Genomic DNA, 14,882 nt, shown 5'->3' with positions numbered 1-14,882 from the left:
CCTCAGACCTACTCCTATCCAAGCTCCGGGAGGGTCATCAAAGAGAAGTCGCCTATTCTCAGTCCTTGCCCCACAATGGTGGAATGAACTACCCACCCCAGTTAGGACAGCCGAAACACGTCCAATCTTTCGCCGTCGACTAAAGACTCACTTCTTCAACCATTATCTGAATTTAAAAAAAAAAAAAAAAAAAAAAAATCTAACCCTAACTAACCATACTGTCATGCACTTGTCCTAATAAACTAACCTACACTGTAGCACTCAACACTTTGATGAACATTGTTACTCAGCTGATAGAGTTGTGCTCTTCCTGATGGCTTGTCGTACAGAACTTGTAAGTCGCTTTGGATAAAAGCGTCAGCTAAATGACTAAATGTAAATGTAAATGTCATAACATTATTTCGCGCGACTGTACATTGTAACGTTTACACGGCCCAGCTGTCAACTGTAGGCTACTTTGTAACTTTCGGGCGTTTTATTCATAACAAACATTGACGCGATTCCGCCAACACATATGTAATATTAATAGGTTTTGCTCACAGAGAGATAGATAAATAAATAAACATAATCACGGTTATCTACCAACAACTGCATGTACTGTAGAAATGTATGTTTCAGTGCAGATGGTACTGTACAAAATAACCTCTAATAATGGCGCTTTTCCACTGCATGGTACCTACTCTACTCTACTCTACTCGGTATTTTCGGTTTTCCATTACCAAAGTACCTGGTACTACCTGGTACCAGGTACTTTTTCGGGTACTTTTTTAGTCCCTGCTCGACTCTGGTTCCAAGCGCGAGCCAAGCGGGTAGAACTGGTACCATAAATGTCACGTGAAAAACTGCAGACCACTGATGGTCAGAAGAGAGACGCGTCACTGTTTGGAGAGTCTGAACGAAAACAGAGAGCCGCCATCTTGAATGTCTCGCATAGGATTTCATTATGGTTGCAGCAGGCACAAGTTCAATAAACAAACAATACAGTCACTGTGTATTCTGCCTCATTTATTGATTAAACAAAACCGACGTCAACACAATTTGCCACCGAGCGGAGAGTTTAGTCTCGCAAAAAGATTGCTGACTTGTTAAGGCTTAAGCTTATGTTGTGCTGATGTTGTGCTAGCGTTTTAGCATGGCTATCGTACATAGCGCGATCAATATAACTCGCTATTGATTGTTTGTATGAGTAACGTTAATGCTAATAGAATAGACACAACGTGAGGTAATCACCATCCATTTTAAACCGGTTATTACCTAATGCTAACGTTAGCAAATAGACGCGACTGGTAACGTTACAGCTTGTTAGCCTAATGCTAACGTTAACGCTTGTAGAATAGACACAATGAGAGGTAACGTTAGCGTTATCAGAATAGACACAACGAGAGTCTCGTTAATGTTGTTATTGATTGATTGATTGAAAACTGTGTTTTACTCTGGCTTGCGCCTACTAGCTCATGACACGGACATAGCTATGCTGGTGGAGCTCTCACAGAGCTATGGAGCTCTCAGCTGTACACCAGCAGCCCCGCCTCCCCACACGGAGACAAACTGAGTACTTTATTTTAGTACCTGCAGTGGAAAAGGAACGAAGTACCAGGTACCTAAAGCGAGTAGAGTAGAGTAGGTACCATGCAGTGGAAAAGCGCCTTATAACACTGCTAGAATACAGCAGTTAGGGTGCGCTGTGTTAATGTTACAATGTACAGTCGCACGAAATAACATTATGAATAAAACGCCCGAAATAACTAGTGCTGTCAGGCGATTAAAAAAATTTATCTAATTAATTACAGGATTTGTAATTAATTAATCTAATTAATCGCATTTTAATCGCATTACCATTTTATGCCTCATATTCTATATTCTATAATCATATTTCAAATTGCATGTGTCCGGATGGCAGAATTCAGTACTGTATCTACAAAACCTTCTGTTTAATCATCTTCCATCTATTAATTTGCTTAGATTTTTCAGGTCTGGTCAATTTGAGCATGGTGTTATTCACAGTCAAAGATAAAAAAAAATTTATTGATATTCTCATTTGGTTCATTACAATTTACTCAAAATAAAATGTTCATTCAATCAATCACCGCGCAGATTGATTGATTGAATGAAAATGTTATTAACAGATTGCAGAATGGGTACAATACAGTACGGCTCAATACACACAATTGTTAAGGGAATGCAGACCAGAGAAAGACTTTCGTCTCGTTTACATCAGGGTCCCCCATTTTCAATTCATAATGAATTGTAAGTAAGGGTGCAACTTGCACCGTACAATCCATTCTTTGTGGATCTAGCCCACAGTATTTCTGACACTGGGAATACATTCCCTGAGATTCATAGATGTCCCTAGAATCAGATACCAAGAACATGCAAATGGACCATATTAAAAAGAAATCTGTAAATGTGTATTCTACATGCTTATGGAATGAATGAGATACAAAAAAAATATTATTATTAAAAAAAAATATATTTTTAGTACAGTTTCTGACAGCTGGGCTCGCAAAATAATGTTATGGCATTATGCTCGGTGCTGCTCGAGGCAGGAGAGATGAGGCGGGGCATGGGGGCTGCTGCTGCTCGGTGCTGCTCGGGCTGCTGCTCGAGACAGACAGACAGACAGCCCAGACTGGAGAGATACATGGTGCTGCGCGCGGGCTGCTCCTCGGCCGCTGCTCGGTGCTGCTCCCCGGGCTCGAGACAGACAGCCAGACAGGAGGGATATACACGGTGCTGCGCGCGGGCTGTAGGTTACACTGCAGTCTGACAGTCTACTGCGCATGGGCGTTGAGCAACAACGGCTCTGCGCAGATTACACAACTGTTGTCGGCGAGTTTTGGCGTTTTCAGTAGGGCCACAACGTATCCGGCAAAAACGACATTTCTATGTAACAGGGACAGCAAACGTATTCAAAAACGTATAAAAACGAGCACAAAAACACTGTGTGTAACAAGGGCCTGATTCTCCTGAACCTCTTGAACCCCATGAACCCCCTGAGTCTCCTGAACCCCATGAACCCCCTGAGTCTCCTGAACCTCCTGAACTCCATGAACCCCCTGAGTCTCCCGAGTCTCCTGAACCCCATGAACCCCCTGAGTCTCCTGAACCTCCTGAACTCCATGAACCCCCTGAGTCTCCTGAACCACATGAACCCCCTGAGTCTCCTGAACCCCATGAGTCTCCTGAACCCCATGAACCCCCTGAGGCCCTGTTTAGACTGAAACGCTAGCAGGTGAATCCACAAAAATATTTTTTCGGATGTGCCTTTCGTTTATATGGAAACAGCGTTTTTACGGGGTGAAACCGTAAAAAAGTGAGACCACCTTCCAGGGTGGAATTCCTAGAAACGATAAACCTTTGCGCTCTCATCTAAACTGTCAAACCGCATAAAACGATGACGAAAGGGTTGTCAAGGCTCTCGTTGCGCGTACTGCTTACATCACAGGCATGCGCCAGTAGCCTAGAAGCGTAAACAAAGCATGTCTGATTCTATCCATGGCGATCACCTGAAGGCTACATTGGCAGTACTTTTAAATACACAAGAATCTGTCCCGCGGCTATCACAACTATTAGTACTGGACCCACTGTCTGTGAGTGACTCTGCTTTGGTCCAATCACATTCCCCACCCACAGTCTGCGAATCAGAGGCAGAGTAGGGCGGGTCTTCACAGCACGTCATGTGACATATGCGCCAATCGTGTGACAGTGGGGCTCCGTCGTCTCGAGTCGTTACAGCGTCGTCTGACTTTTGCGGTTTCTGTTCAGACTCTCTCCGTCTAAACGTAGCCCGAGTCTCCTGAACCTCCTGAACTCCATGAACCCCCTGAGTCTCCTGAACCTCCTGAACTCCATGAACCCCCTGAGTCTCCTGAACCTCATGAACCCCCCCGAGTCTCCTGAACCTCCTGAACTCCATGAACCCCCTGAACTCCATGAACCCCCTGAGTCTCCTGAACCCCCTGAACTCCATGAACCCCCTGAACCTCCTGAACCCCATGAACTCCATGAACCCCCTGAACCCCCTGAGTCTCCAGAGTCTCCTGAACTCCATGAACCCCCTGAGTCTCCTGAACTCCATGAACCCCCTGAGTCTCCTGAACCTCCTGAACCCCCTAAGTCTCCTGAACTCCATGAACCCCCTGAACCCCATGAACCTCCACCAATGAACTGAACTCGGGGACATGGCTCCATATGTGATACAGAGTTCACGATTCCATATTATCACAATGTTTTTTATTAAACTTGAAAAAACCACTGGGTTTTCTGCCTCTCCCTGCACTGTATATATATATATATTTTTTTTTATAAATTGTGCAAAAATAAAAGGAAACTAAACTAAAACTAGATGCAAAATTACATTTTCCTCATAAAATGAATTGTGAAATTGTAAACAAAATGTAGTGACATGTTATAGCCTGAGTCTGACATAATGGATGTGCTGATATTACCAGACAAACTCCTTGAAAGCCGTCAACAACTACCAAAGCACAGAGAGAGAGAGAGAGAGAGAGAGAGAGAGAGAGAGAGAGAGAGAGAGAGAGAGAGCGAGAGAGCAAGAGAGACAACAAGAGCGAGAGAGACAAAGAGAGGGAAAGAGCGAGAAAGAGAGAGAGAGAGAGAAAAAGAGAGAGAAAGTGAGTGCACTCTTGACAACTACTTGAGACAGAGTACAGATTATAGAGTGTAATTACAGGTGAACATGATGTGTCTAACCGTCCAAATCAACCCTGAGCAAATGGAAAGAGCAGCTAGAGCACACACACACGCACACACACAGATACACACAATGCTACAACAGTCCCTGCTGACTGTAGACTCTCTCTTCCTCCTTTTTGTTCGTTTGCTGACAACTAACGTGAAAAAGAATGTTTCTCTGAAAATTATGACGTTTTCTCAGAGATTCAAACGGGAACTGTTGAGGTCAGTGGCTGAGAGGACAGAGGACGCAACACGCATGGACCGCCTCGCATTCAGTCAACAGATTTTCATCCAGTAATGACTTTCATATAATTTTTTATCACAGCGTGACAAGTGGTTCCTCTCAGTAACCATTTATTACATCTTTGGTTCACTAGAGCCAGAGTCTATGAAGTGCTTCACATCTTAAAAAAGTATATATATATATATATATATATATATATATATATATATATATATATATATATATATATATATATATATTATATACAGGTGCAGCTCAATAAATTAGAATATCGTGGAAGTCAATATATTTATGCAGTAATTTGTGCAAAAGGAGCCCTAACCAAGTACTGAGTGAACATATTTTTAGTACAGTTTCTGACAGCTGGGCTCGCAAAATAATGTTATGGCATTATGCTCGGTGCTGCTCGAGGCAGGAGAGATGAGGCGGGGCATGGGGGCTGCTGCTGCTCGGTGCTGCTCGGGCTGCTGCTCGAGACAGACAGACAGACAGCCCAGACTGGAGAGATACATGGTGCTGCGCGCGGGCTGCTCCTCGGCCGCTGCTCGGTGCTGCTCCCCGGGCTCGAGACAGACAGCCAGACAGGAGGGATATACACGGTGCTGCGCGCGGGCTGTAGGTTACACTGCAGTCTGACAGTCTACTGCGCATGGGCGTTGAGCAACAACGGCTCTGCGCAGATTACACAACTGTTGTCGGCGAGTTTTGGCGTTTTCAGTAGGGCCACAACGTATCCGGCAAAAACGACATTTCTATGTAACAGGGACAGCAAACGTATTCAAAAACGTATAAAAACGAGCACAAAAACACTGTGTGTAACAAGGGCCTGATTCTCCTGAACCTCTTGAACCCCATGAACCCCCTGAGTCTCCTGAACCCCATGAACCCCCTGAGTCTCCTGAACCTCCTGAACTCCATGAACCCCCTGAGTCTCCCGAGTCTCCTGAACCCCATGAACCCCCTGAGTCTCCTGAACCTCCTGAACTCCATGAACCCCCTGAGTCTCCTGAACCACATGAACCCCCTGAGTCTCCTGAACCCCATGAGTCTCCTGAACCCCATGAACCCCCTGAGGCCCTGTTTAGACTGAAACGCTAGCAGGTGAATCCACAAAAATATTTTTTCGGATGTGCCTTTCGTTTATATGGAAACAGCGTTTTTACGGGGTGAAACCGTAAAAAAGTGAGACCACCTTCCAGGGTGGAATTCCTAGAAACGATAAACCTTTGCGCTCTCATCTAAACTGTCAAACCGCATAAAACGATGACGAAAGGGTTGTCAAGGCTCTCGTTGCGCGTACTGCTTACATCACAGGCATGCGCCAGTAGCCTAGAAGCGTAAACAAAGCATGTCTGATTCTATCCATGGCGATCACCTGAAGGCTACATTGGCAGTACTTTTAAATACACAAGAATCTGTCCCGCGGCTATCACAACTATTAGTACTGGACCCACTGTCTGTGAGTGACTCTGCTTTGGTCCAATCACATTCCCCACCCACAGTCTGCGAATCAGAGCAGAGTAGGGCGGGTCTTCACAGCACGTCATGTGACATATGCGCCAATCGTGTGACAGTGGGGCTCCGTCGTCTCGAGTCGTTACAGCGTCGTCTGACTTTTGCGGTTTCTGTTCAGACTCTCTCCGTCTAAACGTAGCCCGAGTCTCCTGAACCTCCTGAACTCCATGAACCCCCTGAGTCTCCTGAACCTCCTGAACTCCATGAACCCCCTGAGTCTCCTGAACCTCATGAACCCCCCCGAGTCTCCTGAACCTCCTGAACTCCATGAACCCCCTGAACTCCATGAACCCCCTGAGTCTCCTGAACCCCCTGAACTCCATGAACCCCCTGAACCTCCTGAACCCCATGAACTCCATGAACCCCCTGAGTCTCCAGAGTCTCCTGAACTCCATGAACCCCCTGAGTCTCCTGAACTCCATGAACCCCCTGAGTCTCCTGAACCTCCTGAACCCCCTAAGTCTCCTGAACTCCATGAACCCCCTGAACCCCATGAACCTCCACCAATGAACTGAACTCGGGGACATGGCTCCATATGTGATACAGAGTTCACGATTCCATATTATCACAATGTTTTTTATTAAACTTGAAAAAACCACTGGGTTTTCTGCCTCTCCCTGCACTGTATATATATATATTTTTTTTTTATAAATTGTGCAAAAATAAAAGGAAACTAAACTAAAACTAGATGCAAAATTACATTTTCCTCATAAAATGAATTGTGAAATTGTAAACAAAATGTAGTGACATGTTATAGCCTGAGTCTGACATAATGGATGTGCTGATATTACCAGACAAACTCCTTGAAAGCCGTCAACAACTACCAAAGCACAGAGAGAGAGAGAGAGAGAGAGAGAGAGAGAGAGAGAGAGAGAGAGAGAGAGAGAGAGAGAGAGAGAGAGAGCGAGAGAGCAAGAGAGACAACAAGAGCGAGAGAGACAAAGAGAGGGAAAGAGCGAGAAAGAGAGAGAGAGAGAGAAAAAGAGAGAGAAAGTGAGTGCACTCTTGACAACTACTTGAGACAGAGTACAGATTATAGAGTGTAATTACAGGTGAACATGATGTGTCTAACCGTCCAAATCAACCCTGAGCAAATGGAAAGAGCAGCTAGAGCACACACACACGCACACACACAGATACACACAATGCTACAACAGTCCCTGCTGACTGTAGACTCTCTCTTCCTCCTTTTTGTTCGTTTGCTGACAACTAACGTGAAAAATAATGTTTCTCTGAAAATTATGACGTTTTCTCAGAGATTCAAACGGGAACTGTTGAGGTCAGTGGCTGAGAGGACAGAGGACGCAACACGCATGGACCGCCTCGCATTCAGTCAACAGATTTTCATCCAGTAATGACTTTCATATAATTTTTTATCACAGCGTGACAAGTGGTTCCTCTCAGTAACCATTTATTACATCTTTGGTTCACTAGAGCCAGAGTCTATGAAGTGCTTCACATCTTAAAAAAGTATATATATAAGTATATATATATATATATATATATATATATATATATATATATATATATATATATATATATATTATATACAGGTGCAGCTCAATAAATTAGAATATCGTGGAAGTCAATATATTTATGCAGTAATTTGTGCAAAAGGAGCCCTAACCAAGTACTGAGTGAACATACATGAACATAATTTTCAGAAGGCCGACATTTCTATATTAAAAATATTTTTCTTTGATTGGTCTTATGTAATATTCAAACTTTCTGAGATACTGAATTTTGGGCTGTAAGCCATAATCATACAAATTAAAACAAATAAATATTTCACTTTGTGTGTAATGAATCTATAATCCATGAGTTTCGCTTTTTGAATTGAATTACTGAAATAAAATAACTTTTCCACAATATTATAATTTATTGAGCTGCACCTGTATATAAATAAAATACAGCTAATAACCATCTAAAACGTTACCATTTCAAAAGGTAAACATCATAGAATGTTACTATATGATGAGTAGGTGTCAGAATATATGGAAAACAAACCTTAGAGGAGGAGGCGATGGAGTAATATCTGGCCTGCAGTCGTGGCATCAGCTCACACAGGTGGTCTATAGGAGGCCTCAGAGAAGGCAGGTCCTCCAGGATGGCCGAGATGTTCCTACAGGCATCCAGCACCCAGCCCTGGTACAGAGCCTGAGGAGAGAGAGATACCATGGCTGAACACTTGAGACGAAGAGCCGGACACTCCCCCCTGACACATCTAAACGAGATACAAGAGAAGTTACAGTATCACAAACAGAACTTCCTAATCCAGTGTTTCACACACAATACAGAATTTCCTAATCCAGTGTTTCACACACAATACAGAACATCCTAATCCAGTGTTTCCCACACAATACAGAACATCCTAATCCAGTGTTTCCCACACAATACAGAACATCCTAATCCAGTGTTTCCCACAGGTTGAGAATTTGGAAGGAAGTAAGGAAGGGATATATTAAAGCTACCATTTCCTTTTAACACTTTCATCAGAATCAGCTTCTTCTCACACACCTTGCCCTCAGGGGAGGAAGAAGCCATCTTGCGCATGTTCTCCTGGTCTTTGGGGTCTGAGGCGTACTGCGCCAGCTCGTACAGGACGTTTGTGCGGGGAGGGTGCGTGATGTCCAGGTAGTGCGTCAGGGCCGTACGGTAGGTGGTTGGACAGGGGAACGGATGCTTCTTATTAGACTCCTCTGAAAAACACAATAAAAACAGCACTTATAGACCTTTTCAGGAGAATTCCGTTGCTAGGGAAACAGTTTGAGCCCCAGCATATTTCCTGTCAACTACCAAGGAAGCTATAAAAGAAGGAGGGGTCGCACATTGGTGCCAAGTGTGAAAACTTTCAGTTCGACCGACATGGAGTTGAATGAGATCAGCCATCTCCTTGTTTATGATCGGATGTCAGAATCATCCGCAATGTGTGGCATTGTTAACTAGGCAACGTTTGATATATTGGTCGATGTATATTTCCTCATTCCTCAAATAGCTTTTTTATATTTTGCTTCTCCATGCATCTCCGATAGGCTTCAACAGAACTGGCACCAAAGTCTGGCACCAAGCAGATCATAGAACGCTGGTGTTCTAACGTAATGACTCTTCCTTCTTTTATAGTTTCCTTGTCAGCTACTGTATTAGCCAACACTACAACAGGAAGACTCTTCCTTCTTTTATAGTTTCCTTGTCAGCTACTGTATTAGCCAACACTACAACAGGAAATACACTTTGGGTAGGCGGCTGAGTGGCGCAGTGGGCAAGGCGCTCGCCACTAACGCAGGAGATGCTGGTATCAAGCCCAGCTCTCGGCGTTGCTACCGGCTGGCCGGTCGTCATACTAACACAATTGGCAGTGTTAGAGGGTGGGAAAGCCGGTGGGTGGGGATTGGACGTTGTGGACAGCGACTCCTACAGGTCGGTTGGGTGACGCCTGTACAGCAGAAACAGGAAGTATCGGGGGCAGCGTGAGCCTCCCACGCGTTATTCCTCGCCACTGAGAGTTCGAGCTGTCTGGTGAAAAGATGCGACAGGCTGCCTCCTTGTGTACCGGAGGGGACACGTGATGCAAGGCTTCTATCCTCACTACAGCCGACCAGTGGGAGGCATAGTCTAGCAACGTGGAAAAAAAAAAAGTGGATAAAAAAAGGGGAAATACACTTGGGGCTATAAATTACCCTTTCATCACTTATTATCAAGTGTTAACTAATATTGTGAAATATCACATTTTAGACCGATAGTAATACATAAACTTGATGGTACAAGTCATGAGTGATAAGCGCAATAATATCTCTTCTTTCTTATCTTCCAGAATATAACGGTAAAAAACAAGTTACCTTATTTTTTAAATAAAAGCTTAATAGACAACTTGTTTAAGAACTGCTAAGATACACAACAACAACAACAACAGTCAATGGATGATCAAATAGCATCTAGTTAAAGAGAAAAACACTTTAATATTACTGCAGTAATTACAGTATTATTACGGAGTAGTAATACCGTGTCTGCAATTGCAAACAAATTACTTCACCGACATTGTAAACTATGTGAATTGATTGATGAAAGTGTTGTGAGACGTTTTGGAGGGCCAGGCTGATCGTGTCAAGGTGCTACGTGAGTTCAATGCCGTACCATCAAGGTTGTTGAGGGAGATAACGGTATCAAGGTCCACGCCAAGGAGCTCTCCCAGCTTGTTCACCAGGGCAGTGTCGTTGACTGGGAACACAGCAACGTGGTCGCCTGACTCATACCTGCAACAAGTCCAGACATCCAGGCATGCATTCAGAAAGAGTCTAAAAATAAGACCGAGCTACTGTATGAGCGTCGGTCAGGCAGCATCATCTAGTCGGTATCCAATAGAAACCTTGCATCTCCACAGGCAGCATAGACCACTGCACTTCCGCATTACATTGAGCTCATGGGAGAGAGAGCGGGGGGAGAAAATGAATGAATGTGGATGAGAGCCTTGCCATTAAGTGGTTGTAGCTACGGCTATGGTTTATTTCTTAATCCCCGAGGGGAAACATGGTTTGCCACCAGAGCGAATACACATATACAAACATGAAAGACACAGTTACAGGATACAATACACTACAGGATACACAACACAATAGGAGAGCCTCTTAGTGCTATCGGTATTCGTTAATTTTTTTTACCGCAGCAGGTACAAAGGACCTTCTCAATCGCTCAGTAGAGAATTGAGGCATCAGCAATCTGTTACTAAATGAGGTTCGCAGAGCATCAAAAATACTAAACAATGGGTGGCCTACAAAAGATAAAATAGTGTTCAGTTTAGTCCTGGTTCGCTTGGCTATGGTAATCTCCAGGGAATCAGGAGGAAGGCCAATCACTGAGCCAGCCTTTTTGATGATTTTATTTATACGGTTTTTGTCCGAAATAGTGATGCTGCCCCCCCAGCAGAGAACAGCATTGAACAGGACGCGTCTATACTTTAAGCAAGTGGCTTGTCCTTCCGTGTTCCCGTTTTGCGCTCTGATTGGCCACACACGTTTCTGGTCATGTGACATGTGCGCCAATCGTGGGATGGCAAGTTCTGCGCCTATTTCCGGGTCTAACAGCCTGCAAATTACCTAACGCCTAGTTTATCACTGGTTAAGCTTAGGCGACTCTTTCGCAGTTGGTTAAGGTTAGAGTTTGGAATCAGGGCAGGCGTTCTATCGCCATGCTCTAAGACAAACTCTAACCTTAACCAACTTCGAAAGAGCGCCTAAGCTTAACCGTCCAAAAACTTGCCGTCCCACGATTGGCGCACATGTCACATGACCAGAAACGTGCGTGGCCAATCAGAGCGCAAAACGGGAACGCGGAAGGACAAGCCACTTGCTTAAAGTATAGAAGCGAACAGGACACTAGCCAGGATACCTTGGTAAAATACATAGAGAAGTGACCTGCTGATGTCAAAAGAACAAAGTTTTCTCAGATGAAAGAGCGGAGACTGGGCTTTTTTAAACACAGCATCTGTGTTCTGCTTCCAGTCCAGCTTACCGTACAGGTGAACGCCAAGGTATCTATAGGACTGGACTATTTCAACCTCCTGCCCCCTAATGATGACAGGAGAGACATTCACCTTCTTCCTACTGAAGTTGATGACCAACTCCTTGGTTTTTTCGATGTTTAATTCCAAGAAGTTGGCATCGCACCAGTGGACAAATGAGTCAATCTCCTTTTTATAGGCTTGGTAATCGCCTTTGTTGATTAGACCGATCAGCGCTGTGTCGTCAGAATTTTTTTGCATATGGCACATGGCCTCGCTATGTCTGCAGTCCGCAGTATAAAGAACAAAGAGGAAGGGCGCCAAAACCGTTCCCTGGGGGGCTCCAGTTTTTGTCCAGATGACATCCGATACTATGTCATCCAGCCTGACAAACTGAGGTCGAGGAACAAGATATTTCGTGCACCAAGAGCTGGTTGAGTTGTGCAGTTTAAACTGAATCATTTTGTTTGCTAGGATATGGGGGTGCTGGAGACATGATCTAATAGACTTTTATAAATCAGAGTCTCCTGAACATGGAGAGACCAATCCCAAGTCGTTCGGCACTTTCTCGGCCGAGCTATAGTCACTTTTCAACACCTACTCCCGAATTCTGCATCTTGTGTTCAGGAGACTATTACTATTACCCAGTTTAATCACCTGTACATTGTATATTACTATTGCACTTTACTGTTACATGTGCACTCTGGTTGGATGCCCAGCTTCTTTTTGTTGTACTGTACTTGTGCTGTATATGGACAATACATTTGAATCAAATCTAATCTAATCTAATACTATAACTAACCCGTGATCACATTGTTACCTAATCTTGGAGCCTGTGATGTCTAGTTCAAGGTGCATCAGATGCCGGCCTCCACCTTGGTTCAGTTTGCGGTTGACAGTGACCACTGCCAGGAAGGGGTTCTTGGAATCAAAAGGCCTGTAAACAAAAAGAGGATGAAGAAAGTAGTCAAGAGACCTGAACACAGTCAGAAACAAGGTGAAAATGCAACCACATCAACAAAGAAACACCTTAGACTTAATAAAGCAGATTTGAAGCAGATCGTTTTTAGTGGAGTACAGTAAATGACCAAGTAAGGCTTTGTCAGTATTCCAATGTACAGTGTAAAATGTGTGTGTCCCCCCTACCCAACCCCCCCCCCCCCACCTCCAATGTACAGCCCCCACCCACCCACCCACCCAACCTCCTCCAATGTACAGTTTCTACGTCAAATGTATATACCGGTACACTCTTTTTCTGGACACTTGTATCACAAACAGTACTGTATTTGCAAATCTGATATGTCATAAATGTATAGATGTAGCAGTACTGTCTATCTGTATGTCATGTATGTCATATATGTTATGATGAATTGAAAATGGGGGACCCTGATGTAAACAAGACGAAAGTCTTTCTCTGGTCTGCATCCCCTTAACAATTGTATGTATTGAGCTGTACTGTACCCATTCTGCAATCTGTTAATAAACTTTTCAATCAATCAATCAATCAATGGAAAAACAGAGAGAAAGGGGCTGCAATAAAGTATCCATTGATCTTCCACTAGGGGGCAGAAATACCTCCGTTTAGTTTTTTCGCAGAACCAGCTATACTGGAAAACATGACTGGAAAAGTAGGTGAAATGTAGTGCACAGTGACGGAGCAGATACAGAATTACAACAATGACTGAGCAGATACAGAATTACAACAATGACTAAGCAGATACAGAATTACAACAATGACTAAGCAGATACAGAATTACAACGACTGACAACACAGTCAGTTCCTAAGTCACGTGACTGTGTCTTGAATCAGTTTTTCCACCATTTGGGGCATAATCCTAAAATACTGTATTGGCCCCAATATAAAATATATATAAAATAAGTGTATCCTACTGAGAAGAAGTAGTAGTAACAAATGTAATACAACAAGGTAGGTATATATTTACATATTCTAAATGAAAATGTCCTGTGAGATAAAAAGCTAAAATATTAATTTGAGTTGTTTAACTGTAGCCTGCTGCTAACATCATTTAGGTTATATTTCAGTTAGACTGCCTCATTGATCACCATGATCTTAAAATATTATAACTCCTCCTCGGTCCTGACCTGGTTAACTGGTTCTTACTTTCAACCATCTGAATCCTACTGATTTATCCAGTGGATCATCAAACATCAACATCACTGTCTTAGTTCTTAAGTTCTTACGCTAGTGTCAGGCCACCAATATATGAATCTTGAGATTGCAAGGAATCCATTTATACCAAACATGTCATGCTAGCTTGCCAGGAAAGGAGCTAGATATTGCTCCAGATCTCTTTACCACGGCACCTGCATCATCTCTTTATACCTGCCTCTGTAATCAGAACTACCTCAAACTATAGCCTACCCATATAACTCTGTATTATAGCATGTACAATAATGCTGTACCATATATATATATTTAATATAATAAATATATTTACCGTATATATATTTATCCACATTTGTCTGAATATACCTGCATATAATAATTTTGACATACCTGTATTTACTATCTATATCCCTTACCTACTCCCATCCATACCTACTTACTAGTTATACCACTGGCCAGTATGACTTACTTACTCACTACCATAGTGTTTTTATACCTTTTACATAATACTATAACAATGTACATATATCTGATTAGCATAATTAATCAGTAGTACTAATTTATATATACTCATATTCAAAATTCAGGACAATTCAGTCAGATAATTTCAATGTGGTTACTCTTGATATTGATTGTTGTTACTAAACTAAGGTTTCCAATTTCACAAAGTTGAAATTAGCGGATGTATTTTTAAGTCTTAAATGTCTGTTGTTGTGAACCTCTGTTCAACACAGTCCTTGCAAGCATTTGATGAATCCCTTTCATATTTTCCATAGGGATTTAGGACAACAAACCAAATGGCG

General features: G+C 43.1%; 1 protein-coding gene across 2 annotated transcripts in view; it reads right to left on the bottom strand.

Moving 5' to 3' along the window:
* LOC311239347 (NADPH--cytochrome P450 reductase-like) overlaps positions 1-14,882 on the bottom strand; it is an 85,429-nt gene that overhangs the window by 18,459 nt on the left and 52,088 nt on the right. For both annotated transcript variants that reach the window (XM_084327652.1, XM_084327653.1), the window contains 4 exons: positions 12,772-12,888; positions 10,589-10,707; positions 8,975-9,156; positions 8,465-8,614 (listed from right to left, as the gene is read on the bottom strand). In XM_084327652.1, coding sequence (XP_084183778.1) covers positions 8,465-8,614; positions 8,975-9,156; positions 10,589-10,707; positions 12,772-12,888 — 568 coding nt within the window. The remainder of the gene's footprint in view (positions 1-8,464; positions 8,615-8,974; positions 9,157-10,588; positions 10,708-12,771; positions 12,889-14,882) is intronic.

This window comes from Notolepis coatsorum (genome assembly GCF_963971535.1).
Source record: "Notolepis coatsorum genome assembly, chromosome: 1".
NCBI classification, from domain to species: Eukaryota; Metazoa; Chordata; class Actinopteri; order Aulopiformes; family Paralepididae; genus Notolepis; species Notolepis coatsorum.
Note: the sequence above shows the minus strand (reverse complement) of the source record. Positions and strands in the feature narration are given on the sequence as shown.